This window comes from Salvelinus fontinalis, chromosome 28 (genome assembly GCF_029448725.1).
Source record: "Salvelinus fontinalis isolate EN_2023a chromosome 28, ASM2944872v1, whole genome shotgun sequence".
NCBI lineage: Eukaryota > Metazoa > Chordata > Actinopteri > Salmoniformes > Salmonidae > Salvelinus > Salvelinus fontinalis.
Genome location: NC_074692.1, coordinates 18657722 through 18673788, shown reverse-complemented (window position 1 = coordinate 18673788; position 16067 = coordinate 18657722). Strand labels below are relative to the sequence as shown.

The following is a 16067-nucleotide window of genomic DNA, read 5'->3' as shown; positions in this document are numbered from 1 at the left end:
GTTCCTTGAAGAGAGTGGTTAAGTCCCACCACTGCTGCTGAGATGGAGATGAGAGTTGGACAAGATGCCTGGTTTACTGAATTACTTGACTGGCATGGATAGAACCAGACGCATGTCTCTACATGACTCTCTGCCAGCCTGGCCAAATCTCAATGCTCAATCATTTTATTAAAATATGAACTTTGCCTGAACCCACTCACCCTGGTTCCCTCTCACTATCCATGAAATACAGTTCAGGGGTGCTGCAACAGATGAGAACAGATTACATTTTTTCCTGTATGTGTTTTGAGAGAGAGATGTGAAAATCAAAGGGCTGTTTGACAGATTGCTAATGGCCATGCATTATGGTACTGTAGATGTTGATTATGGTCATTGTTTACCCTAAGTGCAATGGGAAGAGTGGGCCGATCGTCCATTACGTACCCTCCAGTCATTTCCCCCCTCGGATGTTTTTGAGGTTACAGCACTGCATTTGGGCTCTGTCATTATGAATCTGGTGAAAGGGAATTTAATGCCAGACATGTTAACAGATTGTCTTTAATCTGCATGCGTTTCATTTTGGGTCGCCATGGTTTTCATTTTCTCACACTGGATTCAGTTTAACTTTTCTCATTGCATTATGAGCAAAGTATTAATCATTACATTTGAAACAGAAGAAGTTGTGAAAAAACTCAAGAGAAACAGCCTACATTGTAAGAGCTGTAACATTTGATTTTCATAACCCATGGCTGCCAGTTAACATCTGCTTACACATCAAATTAGTATTGTATAGACAATGTAGGCAATGTACAATGAGCTAGATAGAAACATATAAGGCTCTTTTAACTGATCTGCCTGTATGTGAGTATTGTCAGTGTCAGGAAGCATCAACAGGTATGACGATGTTCCTGCGTAGGTAATTTACTCAGTAAACCTTGTTTCTTGTAATTGGGAGCTGTGATCTGCTATGTACACAGTCTTTTGTCCTGGACATACAGTATATCTTGGTTTTATATACGTGGGTGATATTAATGGCAGCAGAGAGGTTGTCATGGCTGGAGAGCATGTTTGCGTGTTTCAGTAAAACATTGATGTGTGCTTGCCTGTGGCTTATCAGCTCCTATTGGTTTCCTCAGGTTGTTTTTCTCCTGTTGATTTAACATATGATAGATTGTGTTTTGCAAGTCCCCGTGTCTAGAGGCACAGACTGATTTTTCTGCAGGCACACAAATTACATGGCAAAGCATAGAACATTTTGAATAGACTGTCTTATCTGTGCAGTTAGTTGTATTAATATTATGACATCAGCTGTCTTCACAGAAAACATTCAAATGTTTGATTATGAGTTATGCTCTGACATCTGTGATTGCATCTCTTATTCATACATTCATAATGTGGCTGTGTCACATTTATGATATGCTTATCCTTATAGAGGTGTAATGTATGCTTGATGAACATACTGTAGGGCCTTACAGCTAATGCAAATCATTACCCAGTTTTTTCTACCAACCCAAATTTATATACAAAATCCACACCAACTTGCCTGGGAAAATTGGCACTGTGTAGGACTGGGGGTTGGATTGATCTACTCTGGGCTGAAACTATGTGTTATGTGAGGTGTAGGTGTGTGCTTTGGTGGTTGTATATTTTGTCCTTTCCGCTCACATTGTCACACTGACATGTAAGGTTCAATATTAGACAACAATAAAGCAAGGGCATTTTGTGAGGGGACGGGTTTAAAAAAAAGGGTCTCGACGAGCAGCTGTCCACATACTTTTGGTCATGTAGTGTATCTGCTGACATCTCTCTATTGGGAAAAGCCTTCAGTAACTTTTCACAAGACGGATCCTGTTGATTTAAGACTACATTATTAAGTCTCCATATACATTTTTATTCCCTCAGATATTTTATATTGAACTAGAAATGTTATGTCTGTAATATTGTTGTGCATTTGATGCGATTCAGGGATAAAAACATGAATGGATGTTATTTTATTTTCAAGAGCAGATGTCAGTGTTCCCATATCAAGTGCATTCTTAAATAACCCTCCCATGCCTAGGCTTTAGTACTAATCAATTTTGTATTGAGATTCCCCTGAAGGCACTAAAATCAGTCTGGATAGTACTGAAGGCTCCTCTCAGTAATGGATGTTGTGTTGCTCAGGGGCACAACAGTAGTTCCTTATGCACAGCTTGGAATTTCAATCTACATCCTCCAGATACCACCTTTGCATTTGGCAAACAACTGGACCACAACATTTCCTGTCTACTGAGTCTCACTTCACTGTAGATTGCAGATTATATATTCAGAATTATTCGGAATAATATAATAGTTTCTAAGATACAACATGGAAGTATTTTTGCCGGCGCTGCCGCTGCAGACGGCTATATCGGTTGGCTAATACAGGACTATTAAAGGCCCAGGGCACTACTTTTCTTAGTGCAACCCCCTACTTCCCGCCGCTATGCTTACAAATACATTTAGTAGAAAGAAAACCCATCATCTACCCTACCATACAAAAACTGCAGAAAAACAACACAACAGCACATCGATCAGCAACATTTATTGTTGTCAGGGAATAAATACAGAGCATTCTATGCCGGAGCAGAATTCTACTGTCTAAAAAGGTAGACTTGTCTGAACGGTTATCGATTGTCGCTATTGACCCGTTACTGTAGCGGCGTCCTATGTATGAAAAGGGTATAACTCTAAAACATGTTAGTGCATGCCATTCTTTTTTTGGCTGAAACAACTGGACTCCAATGGGGAATCAGAGTGTGAATGTACAACAACTGTAGTAGTGTATTCATGTGTATGACACTGAACATTTCATGTTTTAGATTTCGGAGGGCTGCTGTTCGGATTTTCTGGAAACCTGCTTTACCGTGGATAAAAATATGGAGTTTCTGCACATGAGCAGGATTTTTTATGCGTAGCTGCTGCTCACTCTTCTGCCTACGTAGATACTGCTCAGTGCTACTTTCCCCTCCTTGATCGGTGATGAACGTCTTTGTTGTAAACTAAGCAGATTAAGCTCGATTTCGTGTTATTTTTTCAGTTGGGGAGTTAGGCTACATGTAGCTATTTACATGTTGTACACAAAAGACATGATCAACATGTCCATACAAACTCGCAGATTGTTTTTTTGCCCAATGCAAAACTCAAGTGGGGAGTTACATGCAGCTATCTAGACAGTACATCAAACACAAGCAAAACAAAGACGCACAGTCTAATTAGCGATGTAATGTTATTGTTTTTGTCATCATTGCAAACAATGGCTAAGCAGGAGGTAGACAAGCAGTCACAGAGTAGTAGTGTTCTTTTTCAACAACTCTGGCTAGTGGCTACGATATGACAGCAACTACAAAGACTAGCTTACATCATCACACAAAACATAGATTGTTTTAGCTCCAATGCAATGTGTAGGGACTGCGTCCTGCTTGTGCAACTGCAATATCCGTTACAACAAACAGAGGTTGTAGCCTTCATAATGGCCTTGAATGTTCGTTCAACTCGCCACAGGGTTTTTACTTAAGCTGTTCAGAAATACGAGACAGAGACATAGGCTACATCATCATGTTTCAGGAGAGGGTAAGTGAAGGGAGATGGAGTATGAGCAGCAGCTGCGTAGGAAAAAAATGGTGAATAAAATAACACGGCGAACGTGATCCAGATCCGTAGTTTTGAGAAAGAGGTTTCCAGAAGGGCGGGGTGGGCATGGACGAAAACTTATTCGCAGCCATGCCTTTAGATTTAGGTAGTAAAAGTAACATAAGTCAAACAATCAATATTCAGGTAAACAACATGGATTTATTTCCTAATGACATGAGCACCATCTTATTATGAAAATTGGTATAGTACACTTCATCTTAAAGGTTTTAAGAAGGTTTTTAATTATTTGTCACTGCACATTTATTTGACCTTCTACCATGGAACTACCTGTATGCATTCAAAATAACATCTTTCAATGTGCCACAAACAATAGGCTACAGTATAAAATAAATTGGTCAATAAAGAACTAAAAAAGTTGACCTTAATAACTTCATGGTTACGTTATCACTACAGTTAAAATAACATGTTAAAAATTACAAAAGGGTGAAACTATCCAATTGGGCAGTGTCCTGTGAGTGTTCTGTGAGCACAAATAATAGTCATTGCAGTGAAGAGGATGAAGAATTCAAAGATTATTAAATGGCAGACTGATAGGCCTACTAGAATCCGACTGGGAACTTGGCTAGGACAATCCCTCTACTACCTCCATATTGTAAGTGTCACAATAGTTGTCTCTATTTAACATCTCATCCAAAAGATGGACCCTTGTCTTGACTACACAAGAACCCTTTTACCCAACTAGGGCATTAGGATCTACTTGGACCAGAGGAAAGAGTGCTCCTTACTGGACTACCACACCACAACTATAAGTCTACAATATGTTCCAGCTATGTAGGTTGAAAATACCATATGCCATAATTCATATTCCCTAATCCCTACCTCTAATTTAACGCTTGGATGTTACACTCTACATTCTAAAGTCAATTGTTAATTTGTTTCAATAAATGATAACAGACATTTTCCTTATGCATCCAGCCCTAATTCGTTTGGTATTGTATGTGACATAAAGATGCTTCCTTCACATGATTTAGTCAAGCTGAATAAGGATTTTATGGAGGCTGTCACCAGGGGCCTCATTTATACTTGAACTTAGTCGTAAGATCATTTCCGACGGTGTGCTTACATTCGATTCATAAAAGATAATGAGCATAAAAAACCTTGCTTACACAAGTTCTAAGAAGCCCATTTTGTAACGTACGCACCTGTGATCTATAAATCTAAAATTAACTTAAAATTGACGGCACATGAACGTGCCTTACAATCAGTGATTTCCCCTTATAGAATGCTAGCACAAATGAGAGTTTAGTCAGGAATAGCCATGGACCAAAAGAGAAAAGCAAACTTTTTGAAAGACGAGATCACAGCGATGGTAGACGAGATTGAAGACAGGAAGCACGTATTATTCGGTGGGTTGACAAACAAAGCCAAACAGGTAGCTTGGGAGTGTGTCGCCGCTGCAGTGAACGAGGCGGGGCAGCAAGACAGAACTGTGGCTGATGTGAAAAAGAAAGTGTCTGACCTTAAACTGCAAGGGGAAAAAAGAATAGCCCTACATAACCAGCAGGAAAGTCACCTACATCAAGTCTAGACTTTGCGTAGGGATGAGATCATTTCCACGTCAAAGTAAAGTTTTTATAAATAACTACTTATACGTGGTTTTCTGCGTAAGTCATACTTTTGATCAAAAGTCCGTTTTATAAATGAGGCCCCAGGTATTGTAATCGACATCAGAAGACAGAGGTCAATGCTAGGTGGATGGACTCAGCTACATAGTCTAGGTTACGGCTATTGATAGCACTCACATTCAGACAGCCATTGGGATGCAGGTAGATATGTCTTCTCTTTTCCAGGAATTCCACTTGTTGGACTAAAGGAGACAGGTGAATAGATCATAATCAAATATTAAGGACATTCAACATGGAACATAGCATTTACGTAAATTACTGGTACCTACGTGTACCAAAAACAGTATAGTGGACATGGACGTATACGGTACAGTATAAAGTATATGCCATTTAGCAGAAGCTTTTACAAAGCACGACTCAGCTTGGCTATAAGGGGTAGAATTCAGTTCAAGAAAACTGTACAACATCATTGCTAAAGATATAAAGAATATATTTCAGAATTAAGTGGATGAAAGCCAACTAGAGATTAAAATTGTGAGATAAAATTGCTGACACCAAAGGCTAGCTAGATAATGCAAAGAAACTGTCTTGATGCAATGCATAAATTGTCTACATTGTTTGTGGAAACATTTTTTTTTAAATGCTGATATACAGTGCCTTTGTAAAGTATTCAGACCCCTTGACTTTTCCACATTTTGTTACATTATAGCCTTATTCTAAAATTGATTAAATAAATAAAAATCCTCAGCAATCTAAACACAATGCCCCATAATGACAAAGCGAAAACGTTTTTATTTTACATTTTAGCAAATGTATTAAAATGATTTACATAAGTATTCAGACCCTTTGCTATGAGACTCGAAATTTAGTTCAGGTATATCCTTGAGATGTTTCTACAACTTGATTGGAGTGCACCTGTGCTAAATTCAATTGATTGGACATGATTTGGAAAGGCACACACCTGTCTATATAAGGTCCCACAGTTGACAGTGGATGTCAGAGCAAAAACCAAGCCATGGAATTGTCCGTAGAGCTCCGAGACAGGATTGTGTCGAGGCGCACATCTGGGGAAGGGTACGGAAAAAATGTCTGCAGCAGTAAAGATCCCCAAGAACACAGTGGCTTCCATCATACTAAAATGGAAGAAGTTTGGAACCACAAAGACTCTTCCTAGAGCTGGCCGCCCGGCCAAACTGAGCAATCGGTGCGAAGAGCCTTGGTCAGGGAGGTGACCAAAAACCTGATGGTCGCTCTAGAGTTCCTCTGTGGAGAACTTCCAGAACGACAACCATCTCTGCAGCACTCCACCAATCAGGCCTTTATAGTAAATTGGCCAGACGGAAGCCACTCCTCAGTAAAAGGCACAACAGCCAGCTTGGAGTTTGCCAAAAGGCATCTAAAGGACTCTCCGACCATGAGAAACAAGATTCTCTGGTCTGATGAAACCAAGACTGAACTCTTTGGCCTGAATAACAAGTGCCACATCTGGAGGAAACCTGGCACCATCCCTACGGTGAAGCATGGTGGTGGCAGCATCATGCTGTGGGGGATGTTTTTCAGCGGCAGGGACTGGGAGACTAGTCAGGATCGAGGCAAAGTATAAAGGCACAAGGCGAGACCCAAATGCAGACACAGGAGGCAGATGGTTGGAGTTTAAGATGTTTAATAAATCCAAAGGGAATGGGCAAGAGAATAGCCCTAGGACCATACGTCAGGACTACCGGGCATGACGACTCCCTGCTGCCCCCAGTCCGCCCGGCCTTGCTGCTATTCCAGTTTCAACTGTTTCTGCCTGCGGTTACGAAACCCCTACCTGTCCCAGACCTGCTGTTTTCAACTCTTAATGATCGGCTATGAAAAGCCAACAGAGATTTATTCCTGATTATTATTTGACCATGCTTGTCATTTATGAACATTTTGAAAATCTTGGCTCTCTCTAATTTTCTCCTTCTCTCTTTCTCTCGGAGGACCTGAGCCCTAGGACCATACGTCGGGACTACCGGCCGTGGTGACTCCTTGCTGCCCCCAGTCCGCCTGGCCTTGCTGCTATTCCAGTTTCAACTCTTCTGCCTGCGGTTATGGAACCCCTACCTGTCCCAGACCTGCTGTTTTCAACTCTTAATGATCGGCTATGAAAAGCCAACTGAGATTTATTCCTGATTATTATTTGACCATGCTTGTCATTTATGAACATTTTGAAAATCTTGGCTCTCTCTAATTTTCTCCTTCTCTCTTTCTTTCTCTCGGAGGACCTGGGCCCTAGGACCATGCGTCGGGACTGCCGCCCGTGGTGACTCCTTGCTGTCCCCAGTCCGCCTGGCCTTGCTGCTATTCCAGTTTCAGCTGTTCTGCCTGCGGTTATGGAACCGCCACCTGTCCCAGACCTGTTGTTTTTCAACTCTTAATGATCAGCTATGAAAAGCCAACTGAAAATTATTCATGATTATTATTTGACCATGCTTGTCACTTATGAACATTTTTGAACATCTTGGCATAGTTCTGTTATAATCTCCACCCGGCACAGCCAGAAGAGGACTGGCCACCCCTCATAGCCTGGTTCCTCTCTAGGTTTCTTCCTAGGTTTTGGCCTTTCTAGGGAGTTTTTCCTAGCCACCGTGCTTCTACACCTGCATTCTAGCTGTTTGGGGTTTTAGGCTGGGTTTCTGTACAGCACTTCGAGATATTATCTGATGTACGAAGGGCTATATAAAATAAAATTGATTGAAAAAATTGATTGAATGGTCGTGGACAGGCAAAAGGTCATAACCAGATCAGAGTCCAGGAGGTACAGAGTGGCAGGCAGGCTCAAGGTCAGGGCAGGCAGAATGGTCAGGCAGGCGTGTACAGAGCCCAGAAACAGGCAAGGGTCAAAACCGGGAGGATTAGAAAAAGGAGAAAAGGCAAAGCAGGAAAACGGGAAAAAACGCTGGTAGGCTTGGACATGCAAGACGAACTGGCACAGAGACAGGAAACACAGGGATAAATACACTGGGGTAAACAAGTGACACCTGGAGGGGGTGGAGACAATAACAAGGACAGGTGAAACAGATCAGGGTGTGACAGAAAGATGAACGGAGCAAAGTACAGAGAGTATCATGGCGCCGGAGAAGATAACTGACGTTTTACGTGCTCCTAACCAACTGTGTTTTTTATTTGTTTATTTGTGTTGTTTGTAACTTATTTTTTTCTTATTCTGTACATAATGTTGCTGCTACCGTCTCTTATGACCGAAAATAACTTTTGGACATCAGAACAGCGATTACTCACCACGAACTGGCAGAAGTTTTTTTCTCCTTTAATGAGTCTGACGAGCCCGACTTGAAGGACATACTGCTTTCCCGGGAACAGGCCCAAATCTCCGTCATTTGCTTGAAGAGAAGACAGAGAAAATGAGGACGGAGGTCGGGCTGCCTTCTGAGAATTGGTAGGCGATCGAATAAACCCCCACTGCCTTCCGTTCCACTAACTAACATGCAATCATTGGAAAATAAAATCGATGACCTACGAAGAAGATTAAACTACCAACGGGACATTAAAACTGTAATATCTTATGCTTCATGGAGTCGTGGCTGAACGACGACATTATCAACATACAGCTGGCTAGTTATATGCTGTATCGGCAGGATAGAACAGCTGCGTCTGGTGAGACAAGGGGTGGCGGACTATGTATATTTGTAAACAACAGCTGGTGTATGATATCTAAGGAAGTCTCAAGGTTTTGCTCGCCTGAGGTAGAGTATCTCATGATAAGCTGTAGACCACACTATCTACTAAGAGAGTTTTTCATCTGTATTTTTCATAGCTGTCTACATACCACCACAGACCGATGCTGGCACTAAGACCGCACTCAATGAGCTGTATTCCGCCATAAGCAAACAGGAAAACGCTCATCCAGAGATGACGCTCCTAGTGGCCGGGGACTTTAATGCAGGAAAACTTAAATCCGTTTTACCAAATTTCCATCAGCATGTTAAATGTGCAACCAGAAGGGAAATACTCTAGACCACCTTTACTCCACACACAGAAACGCGTACAAAGCCCTCCCTCGCCCTTCATTTGGCAAATCTGTCCAAAATTATATCCCCCCCAATTCCTGCTTACAAGCAAAAATTAAAGCAGGGAGCACCAGTGACTCGGTCAATAAAAAAGTGGTCAGATAAAGCAGATGCTAAGCTACAGGACTGTTTTGCTAGCACAGACTGGAATATGTTCCGGGATTCTTCCGATGGCATTGAGGAGTATACCACATCAGTCATTGGCATCATCAATAAGTGCATCGATGACATCGTCCCCACAGTGACCGTACGTACATACCCCAACCAGAAGCCATGGATTACAAGCAACATCCGCACTGAGCTAAAGGCTGCCGCTTCAAGGAGCGGGACTCTAACCCGGAAGCTTATAAGAAATCCCGCTATGCCCTCCGACGAACCATCAAACAGGCAAAGCATCAATACAGGACTAAGATTGAATCATACTACACCGGCTCCGACGCTCGTCGGATGTGACAGGGCTTGCAAACCATTACAGACTACAAAGGGAACCACAGCCGAGAGCAGCCCAGTGACACGAGCCTACCAGATGAGCTAAACTACTTCTATGCTCGCTTCGAGGCAAATAACACTGAAACATGCATGAGAGCACCAGCTGTTCCGGACGACTGTGTGATCAGGCTCTCCGCAGACAATGCTAGTAAGACCTTTAACCAGGTCAACATTCACAAGGCCGCAAGGCCAGATGGATTACCAGGACTTGTACTCTGAGCATGCGCTGACCAACTGGCAAGTGTCTTCACTTACATTTTCAACCTCTCCCTGTCTGAGTCTGTAATACCAACATGTTTTAAGCAGACCACCATAGTCCCAGTGCCCAATAACACTAAGGTAACTTGCCTAAATGACTACCGACTCGTATCTCTCACGTCTGTAGCCATGAAGTGCTTTGAAAGGCTGGTCATGGCTCACATCAACACCATTATCCCAGAAACCCTAGACCCACTCCAACTTGCAAACCGCCCTAACAGATCCACAGATGATGCAATCTCTATTGTACTCCACACTGCCCTTTCCCACCTGGACAAAAGGAACACCTATGTGGGAATGCTATTCATTAACTACAGCTCAGCGTTCAACACCATAGTGCCCTCAAAGCTCATCAATAAGCTAAGGACCCTGGGACTAAACACCTCCCCTGCAACTGGATCCTGGACTTCCGGACGGGTCGCCCCCACGTGGTAAGGGTAGGTAACAACACATCCACCACGCTGATCCTCAGCACAGGGGGCCCTCAAGAGTGCGTGCTCAGTCCCCTCCTGTACTCCCTGTTCACTCATGACTGCACGGCCAGGCACGACTCTAACACCATCATTAAGTTTGCCGATGACACAACAGTTGTAGGCCTAATCACCGACAACAACGAGACAGCCTATAGGGAGGAGGTCAGAGACCTGGCCGTGTGGTTCAAGGACAACAACCTCTCCCTTAATGTGATCAAGACAAAGGAGATGATTGTGGACTACAGGAAAAGGATAACCAAGCACGCCCCCATTCTCATCGACGGGACTGTAGTGGAGCAGGTTGAGATCTTCAAGTTCCTTGGTGTCCACATCACCAACAAACTAACATGGTCCAAGCACACCAAGACTGTTGCGAAGAGAGCACGAAGGTCTACACCTGTTGTATTCGGTATGTGACTAATAAAAGTTTATTTGATTTGATTTGAGAGATCTTTGATGAAAACCTGCTCCAGAGCGCTCAGGACCTCAGACTGGGGCGAAGGTTCACCTTCCAACTGGACAACGACCCTAAGCACACAGCCAAGACAACGCAAGAGTGGCTTCGGGACAAGTTTCTGAATGTTCTTGAGTGGCCCAGCAAGAGCCCAGACTTGAACCCGATTGAACATTTCTGGAGAGACCTGAAAATAGCTGTGTAGCAACGCTCCCCATCCAGCCTGACAGAGCTTGTGGGGATATGCAGAGAATGGGAGAAACTCCCCAAATACAGATGTGCCAAGCTTGCAGAGTCATACCCAAGAAGACTCTATGCTGTAATTGATGCAAAGGGTGCTTCAACAAAGTACTGAGTAAAGGGTCTGAATACTTATGTAAATGTGATATTTCATAAAAAACAGATTTTTATTAAAAACCTGTTTTTGCTTTGTCATTATTGGGTATTGAGTGTAGATTGATGAGGGGGGAAAACTATTTAATCAATTTTAGAATAAGGCTGTAAAGTAACAAAATATGGAAAAAGTCAAGGGGTCTGAATACTTTCCGAAGGTACTGTAGGACTTGATTCAATCCGTATCCCTAAAGTACAGCGCTATAGCTCCGCGTTCGCGGAGACTACATTTACAGTAAACGCTGTATATGCCGGCTCAATGGAAATTACCTTTACATTTTAAGCGTGCTATAGCGCTGAACTTCGGTGATACTGATTTAATCGAGCCCATAGACAGGTACAGTGCTCTACCACTGTTTGAATTGGTTGAAAGATGACAAATCTTGAACTTAACTTAAGCCCCGTTTCCATTGGCACTTTAAAGTCAACCCAGGTTGGGCTGGCCTTAAGTGGGTTAGCTCAAATTGCGTTTCCACTGCCTCCAGAAATGAGAAATTATGTAATGTTGTTAGGTAGCCAATATGTGACTGCAGCTGGCTTCGCTAATGTTGCTAGAGAGTGTGCAAAGCTGTCATTAAGGCAAAGGGTGGCTACTTTGAAGAATCGCAAATATGAAAACTTGTTTGCTTACTACATGATTTAATATGTGTTATTTCATAATTTTGATGTCTTCACTATTATTCTACAATGTAGAACATTTTAAAAATAACGTAAAACCCTGGAATGAGTAGGTGTGTCCAAACTTTTGACTGGTACTGTACATTAATAAGCTACTTGATGGCCAACAGAGGCAAATGTATCATCAGTTTCATTGAGGATTTTTCCCCCATAAAGAACCAAGTGAAGGAGTTCCATAACTTCCATTTCAAATTTCCACTCGGGCAGCCCCCAAGAACCAAGAACTGAGTATGCATAAAACACTTTGCTTGATAATGTTTTCTTTAAGCAAAGTCAACGTTAGAATGCAGTTTAAACCACCTCCGAGCAAATGTATGTAATGCGCTCTAATGCACCAAAGTCGTTTTCCAGTGCTTTGTCCCCATTATTTCTTGATGTGCATCAGCTATAGCTTATTAATATGTTTTACAGAAAAATGGTTGGAAGTAGGTGTCTCCATAATGACAATCTAAATAGCCTACCTTCAACTAAAAAGTTGTCATAATGTGTGCGTGAAGCTCCCTCTCCTCTTGCTCACTCAACACACACACACTCACTCAGACAGCCTGCATCAATGCCTGACAGTCAGCAGCAGGTCACAGTGAAATATATATATTTTTTAAGAGTGCAATTTAGGAATAGCTCAAAAACCCGCAAACCGCGACCAATGCATTTTCACCCGCGACATAATTTTCAAAGCCCAATAGCATTAAAAACGGGAACATGGAAACACTGTGTCAGCATCCAGCAGTGATCAGCTTGGTGGTTGCATAGTAACGGCATCACCAGCCCAAATTCTAATCGAGCTGGCACCAGTTGTGAAACTGACTAAGCTCGAATTTCGCCCTAATTTTAAGTGCCAGTGGAAACAGGGCTTAATATGGTTTGCTCACCATTCATCCCAGTGCAACAGTACAGTCCACCTTGCTGGATCAGGTGATCCCAGCTGCCAGGACATCCAAGAAGCCTTAGCTTCTCTCTCAATCTCTCTCTGACCAGTATGCCCCTCTCCACCATACTCTTCACTCCTTCCTGCCTGGGACAAGGATTTACACAGAGGTCTATTTAACTTATCATGAAGCACTAGTTCTACGTACTGTAACCAGACTTTGTATTATCCTATTTTTACTAGAGAAGCCTTGCAGACAATGCTATTGAAGCATAGACTAGCCATAATGACTTACCACTCCACATGGTGGGCAGGGTTACTGAGCACCGTGGCAACCACACGAGCTCCTCCAACAGATGGCCGGGACCACAAAGCCCTGACCTGCTTCTCGGCCTGGGACTGAACAGCTAGCAGTGTGGAGCTCTGCTTTAGGACACATAAGAGGTGTCCAACGCGCTCGCCTGCAGTAAGGACAATATAAGAAAATGCATTTCCGTACAGAGATTTACTGTCAATCTATGTCCTGGGGATCTTACAATCGTCACATTCGATGAAAGTAAGAGACATCAATTGATAATACACTAAGAGACAAGTGAACCCTTGAAATGGCTCACCGTAAAGCCCAAAGCTGTGGGAGAAGGACTGGGCACACAGAAGCTCCATCCCCAGAGAGGCACACAGACGTACTGGCCAGGCATCTTGTTCAAAATCCCCATGGCATAGGCCCTGTGCAGGCAGCAGGAAGAAAGGGAAAAACCTACACCTCTGGGAGTGTAGAAGAAAGATGCAGAGAGAAGAATAGAGAGAGAGAGCATGAGGAGACTGAAGAGGACTACTATAACAAGTGTTTCTACTGTAGAAATGCTACTCCCTGGGATAGACTGATGCCAGGACCTCCAAAGAAGAAAAAAAAACATTGATAAATGACTTTGCTGATAACTTCTTTATTGAGGAAAACATTTACTTACTACAACTGTAATATATGGTTGTCTCACCTAGCTATCTTAAGATGAATACATGAACTGCAAGTCACTCTGGATAAGAGTGTCCGCTAAATTACTAAAATGTCAAATGTATAATATCTGTTACATTACTAAAGACTGTAAAAACAGTTGGGTTATGGAGCAGTACCACCATAAGCTGTGTGAGGAGTCTCCAGTGCTTCTGGGAGAGATCTGAACCAGTAGGGCAGTGAGCAGAAGCAGACAGAACAATGACACTCTGCTCTGGAGCCATCTCCAGATCCTCCATCATTTTTTGCACACACACACCCCTCTGCTCTGTATCCCAATACCGATACCGACGGACATCCTGGATCCCTGCTGCCTCAAAGATACCAGCCAAGGAATCTGCAGAAAGGAACATGATCACTAGAGCTTCAGCACCAATATCATCAGCAATACCAATACTATATTGCTCTACCCTTGTGATTGTGCTTTTAACTATGTGCATGCTCTCCTCCCCCCGCTACCTACCATCACAGGGGGAGGAGAGATAGACTGGCCCACACCAGACACCTCTCACATTGTACCAGTGCTTCAAGAGCTCAGCCCCCAGACGAACAGCCCCAGTACAGCCCACAGTCTGCACACCCAACACCTATAGAATAATGAGCACAGGGGAGGGGAGTCAAATCTAAATACTCACAGCCATAATGTATTATCCAATGCCACTTACAAGCTGATGTTGATTGATTACATAAAAAGTAATGTGTGGATATTACATAGGTTACGCTGCCGTTAAGGCCTATCTTTGTGTCCAAATGGCTGTTCTTGACTGATGTCTTGGTGCAGTGCTTGCTTAAAGACAGTTTCATAACTGTGAGCTATAAATTAGCAAGCCACCCACTGTATAAGAAAACTGTGAGGATCACAAATGAGGTCAAGTTGATCCATGGAACATACACAGTAGGCAGCAAAAATTACCCTGTTCTCCACGATGGCCTGGCAGTCCCTGCCCAAAACCAATTCTGTTGCTCTCCTGGTGAATTCTGGAAGGCCAACGGATGATGGATACTCTGGACAGAGAGTGGGGTCTGTGCAGATCTGTTGCATTATTTTCCCAATGAGCGGGCTCACAGAGGTCTGACCTTCCTCGTTGAGATACTCTGAGGTCCCAAAAAATAGTTATGACAATAAATATTTGAATGCTTAGGTTAGAATAAGCTGTAATATATTACCCTAAAATAGTAACTTCACATGGAAGCTTAACTAAATAATTATAAAATATATATTATTTGATCAATAGTGATATTCTGCCATTTAGTCTAGTTGAACTCAGTCAGTGACAACAAACGCTAATGAGATGCATAGAAGTCAGCCAGCTGAATACATGAGCTAACTCACCTCTTCCCGCCAAGTACACTTTGCTGAGATGAGTGTCTTTCTTGAAGTCAGCCAATAGCTTGGTTTCAGGATTCGGTGCGGCAGTTGGAGTGTCGACGAATATGGAGAAAATAGTTATTCCCCGGGCTTTAACATTTTCAGTGGAACCCACTCCACCATCACTATTACATGTTTGCCTCATCTTTTTAGTTTCATCACCCAGTTCTGTCAGCACTCAGCAAGCCCCTAAGCCTTTGTTTATGGTTGTTGCTTAGCTACACAACATTCAAATTAAATACCGTATCTTGGCAACGTCTGTGATAGATGGCTTCTACCGTTCTCTTATAAATATAAACGGTTTTCACTAGTTACCACAGCCATAAAGTCAACATTGGATATCGTAAAAAATGTATTATAAAAAAAATGTTGCTTGTTGGTCTTAATTTAAGAGTAGGGTTAGGCTTAAGTTTAGCAATATGGTTAGGGTTAAGTTTAACATCTCATTTTAAGAAGATAAATTACAAAAATAGGCCGAGTTTAGGATTTAGTGGTTGTGGTAACGATTTTTTATTTATTTTTTTAGCGATTTTCCAGGAAGTGTTCAAGAAAAGGTAAAGTTGTGGCGTTTGCTTTCCTTTAATGAAAGTATGTCCTTTTCACTTTTTGGCAATATAATACAGTAAAAATGTAGGCCTATGGAAACAAAAAAATTGCTTTTTTAAACATGGCTCCCTGCTCCTGTTCCTCAAAACCAACTGTAGAAACCCACAGAAGAGAGGATTGAAAAATATGAATTAGGTTACCCCTGTCAACAAGCTATACACTCTTTTGTGTGGTTTTAAATGTAAATGCTGCTTTT

At 42.4% G+C, this 16067-nt stretch overlaps 2 protein-coding genes across 3 annotated transcripts in view; one reads left to right on the top strand and one right to left on the bottom strand.

Annotated features, from left to right (window-relative positions):
* Positions 1 to 7950, top strand: part of LOC129826312 (rab11 family-interacting protein 2-like) — a 65371-nt gene extending 57421 nt beyond the window's left edge. The window contains exon 5 of the transcript XR_008755014.1: positions 7184 to 7950. The gene's annotated coding sequence lies outside the window, so the exon portion shown is untranslated. The remainder of the gene's footprint in view (positions 1 to 7183) is intronic.
* got1l1 (glutamic-oxaloacetic transaminase 1 like 1) lies at positions 3770 to 15533 on the bottom strand. 2 transcript variants are annotated; one of them, XM_055886892.1, is made up of 9 exons: positions 15230 to 15533; positions 14810 to 14991; positions 14360 to 14483; positions 14016 to 14233; positions 13499 to 13649; positions 13180 to 13345; positions 12889 to 13031; positions 8484 to 8584; positions 3770 to 5458 (listed from the first exon to the last, which is right to left on the bottom strand). In XM_055886892.1, exons 1-9 carry the CDS (start codon positions 15408 to 15410, stop codon positions 5396 to 5398), a joined length of 1329 nt encoding a protein of 442 aa, XP_055742867.1. In that variant the 5' UTR covers positions 15411 to 15533; the 3' UTR covers positions 3770 to 5395. The 2 variants fall into 2 exon arrangements, with proteins under 2 accessions (XP_055742867.1, XP_055742868.1); XM_055886893.1 differs by lacking the exon at positions 8484 to 8584 and having other exon boundaries at positions 15230 to 15531.
* Between the last annotated feature and the right edge of the window lie 534 nt (positions 15534 to 16067).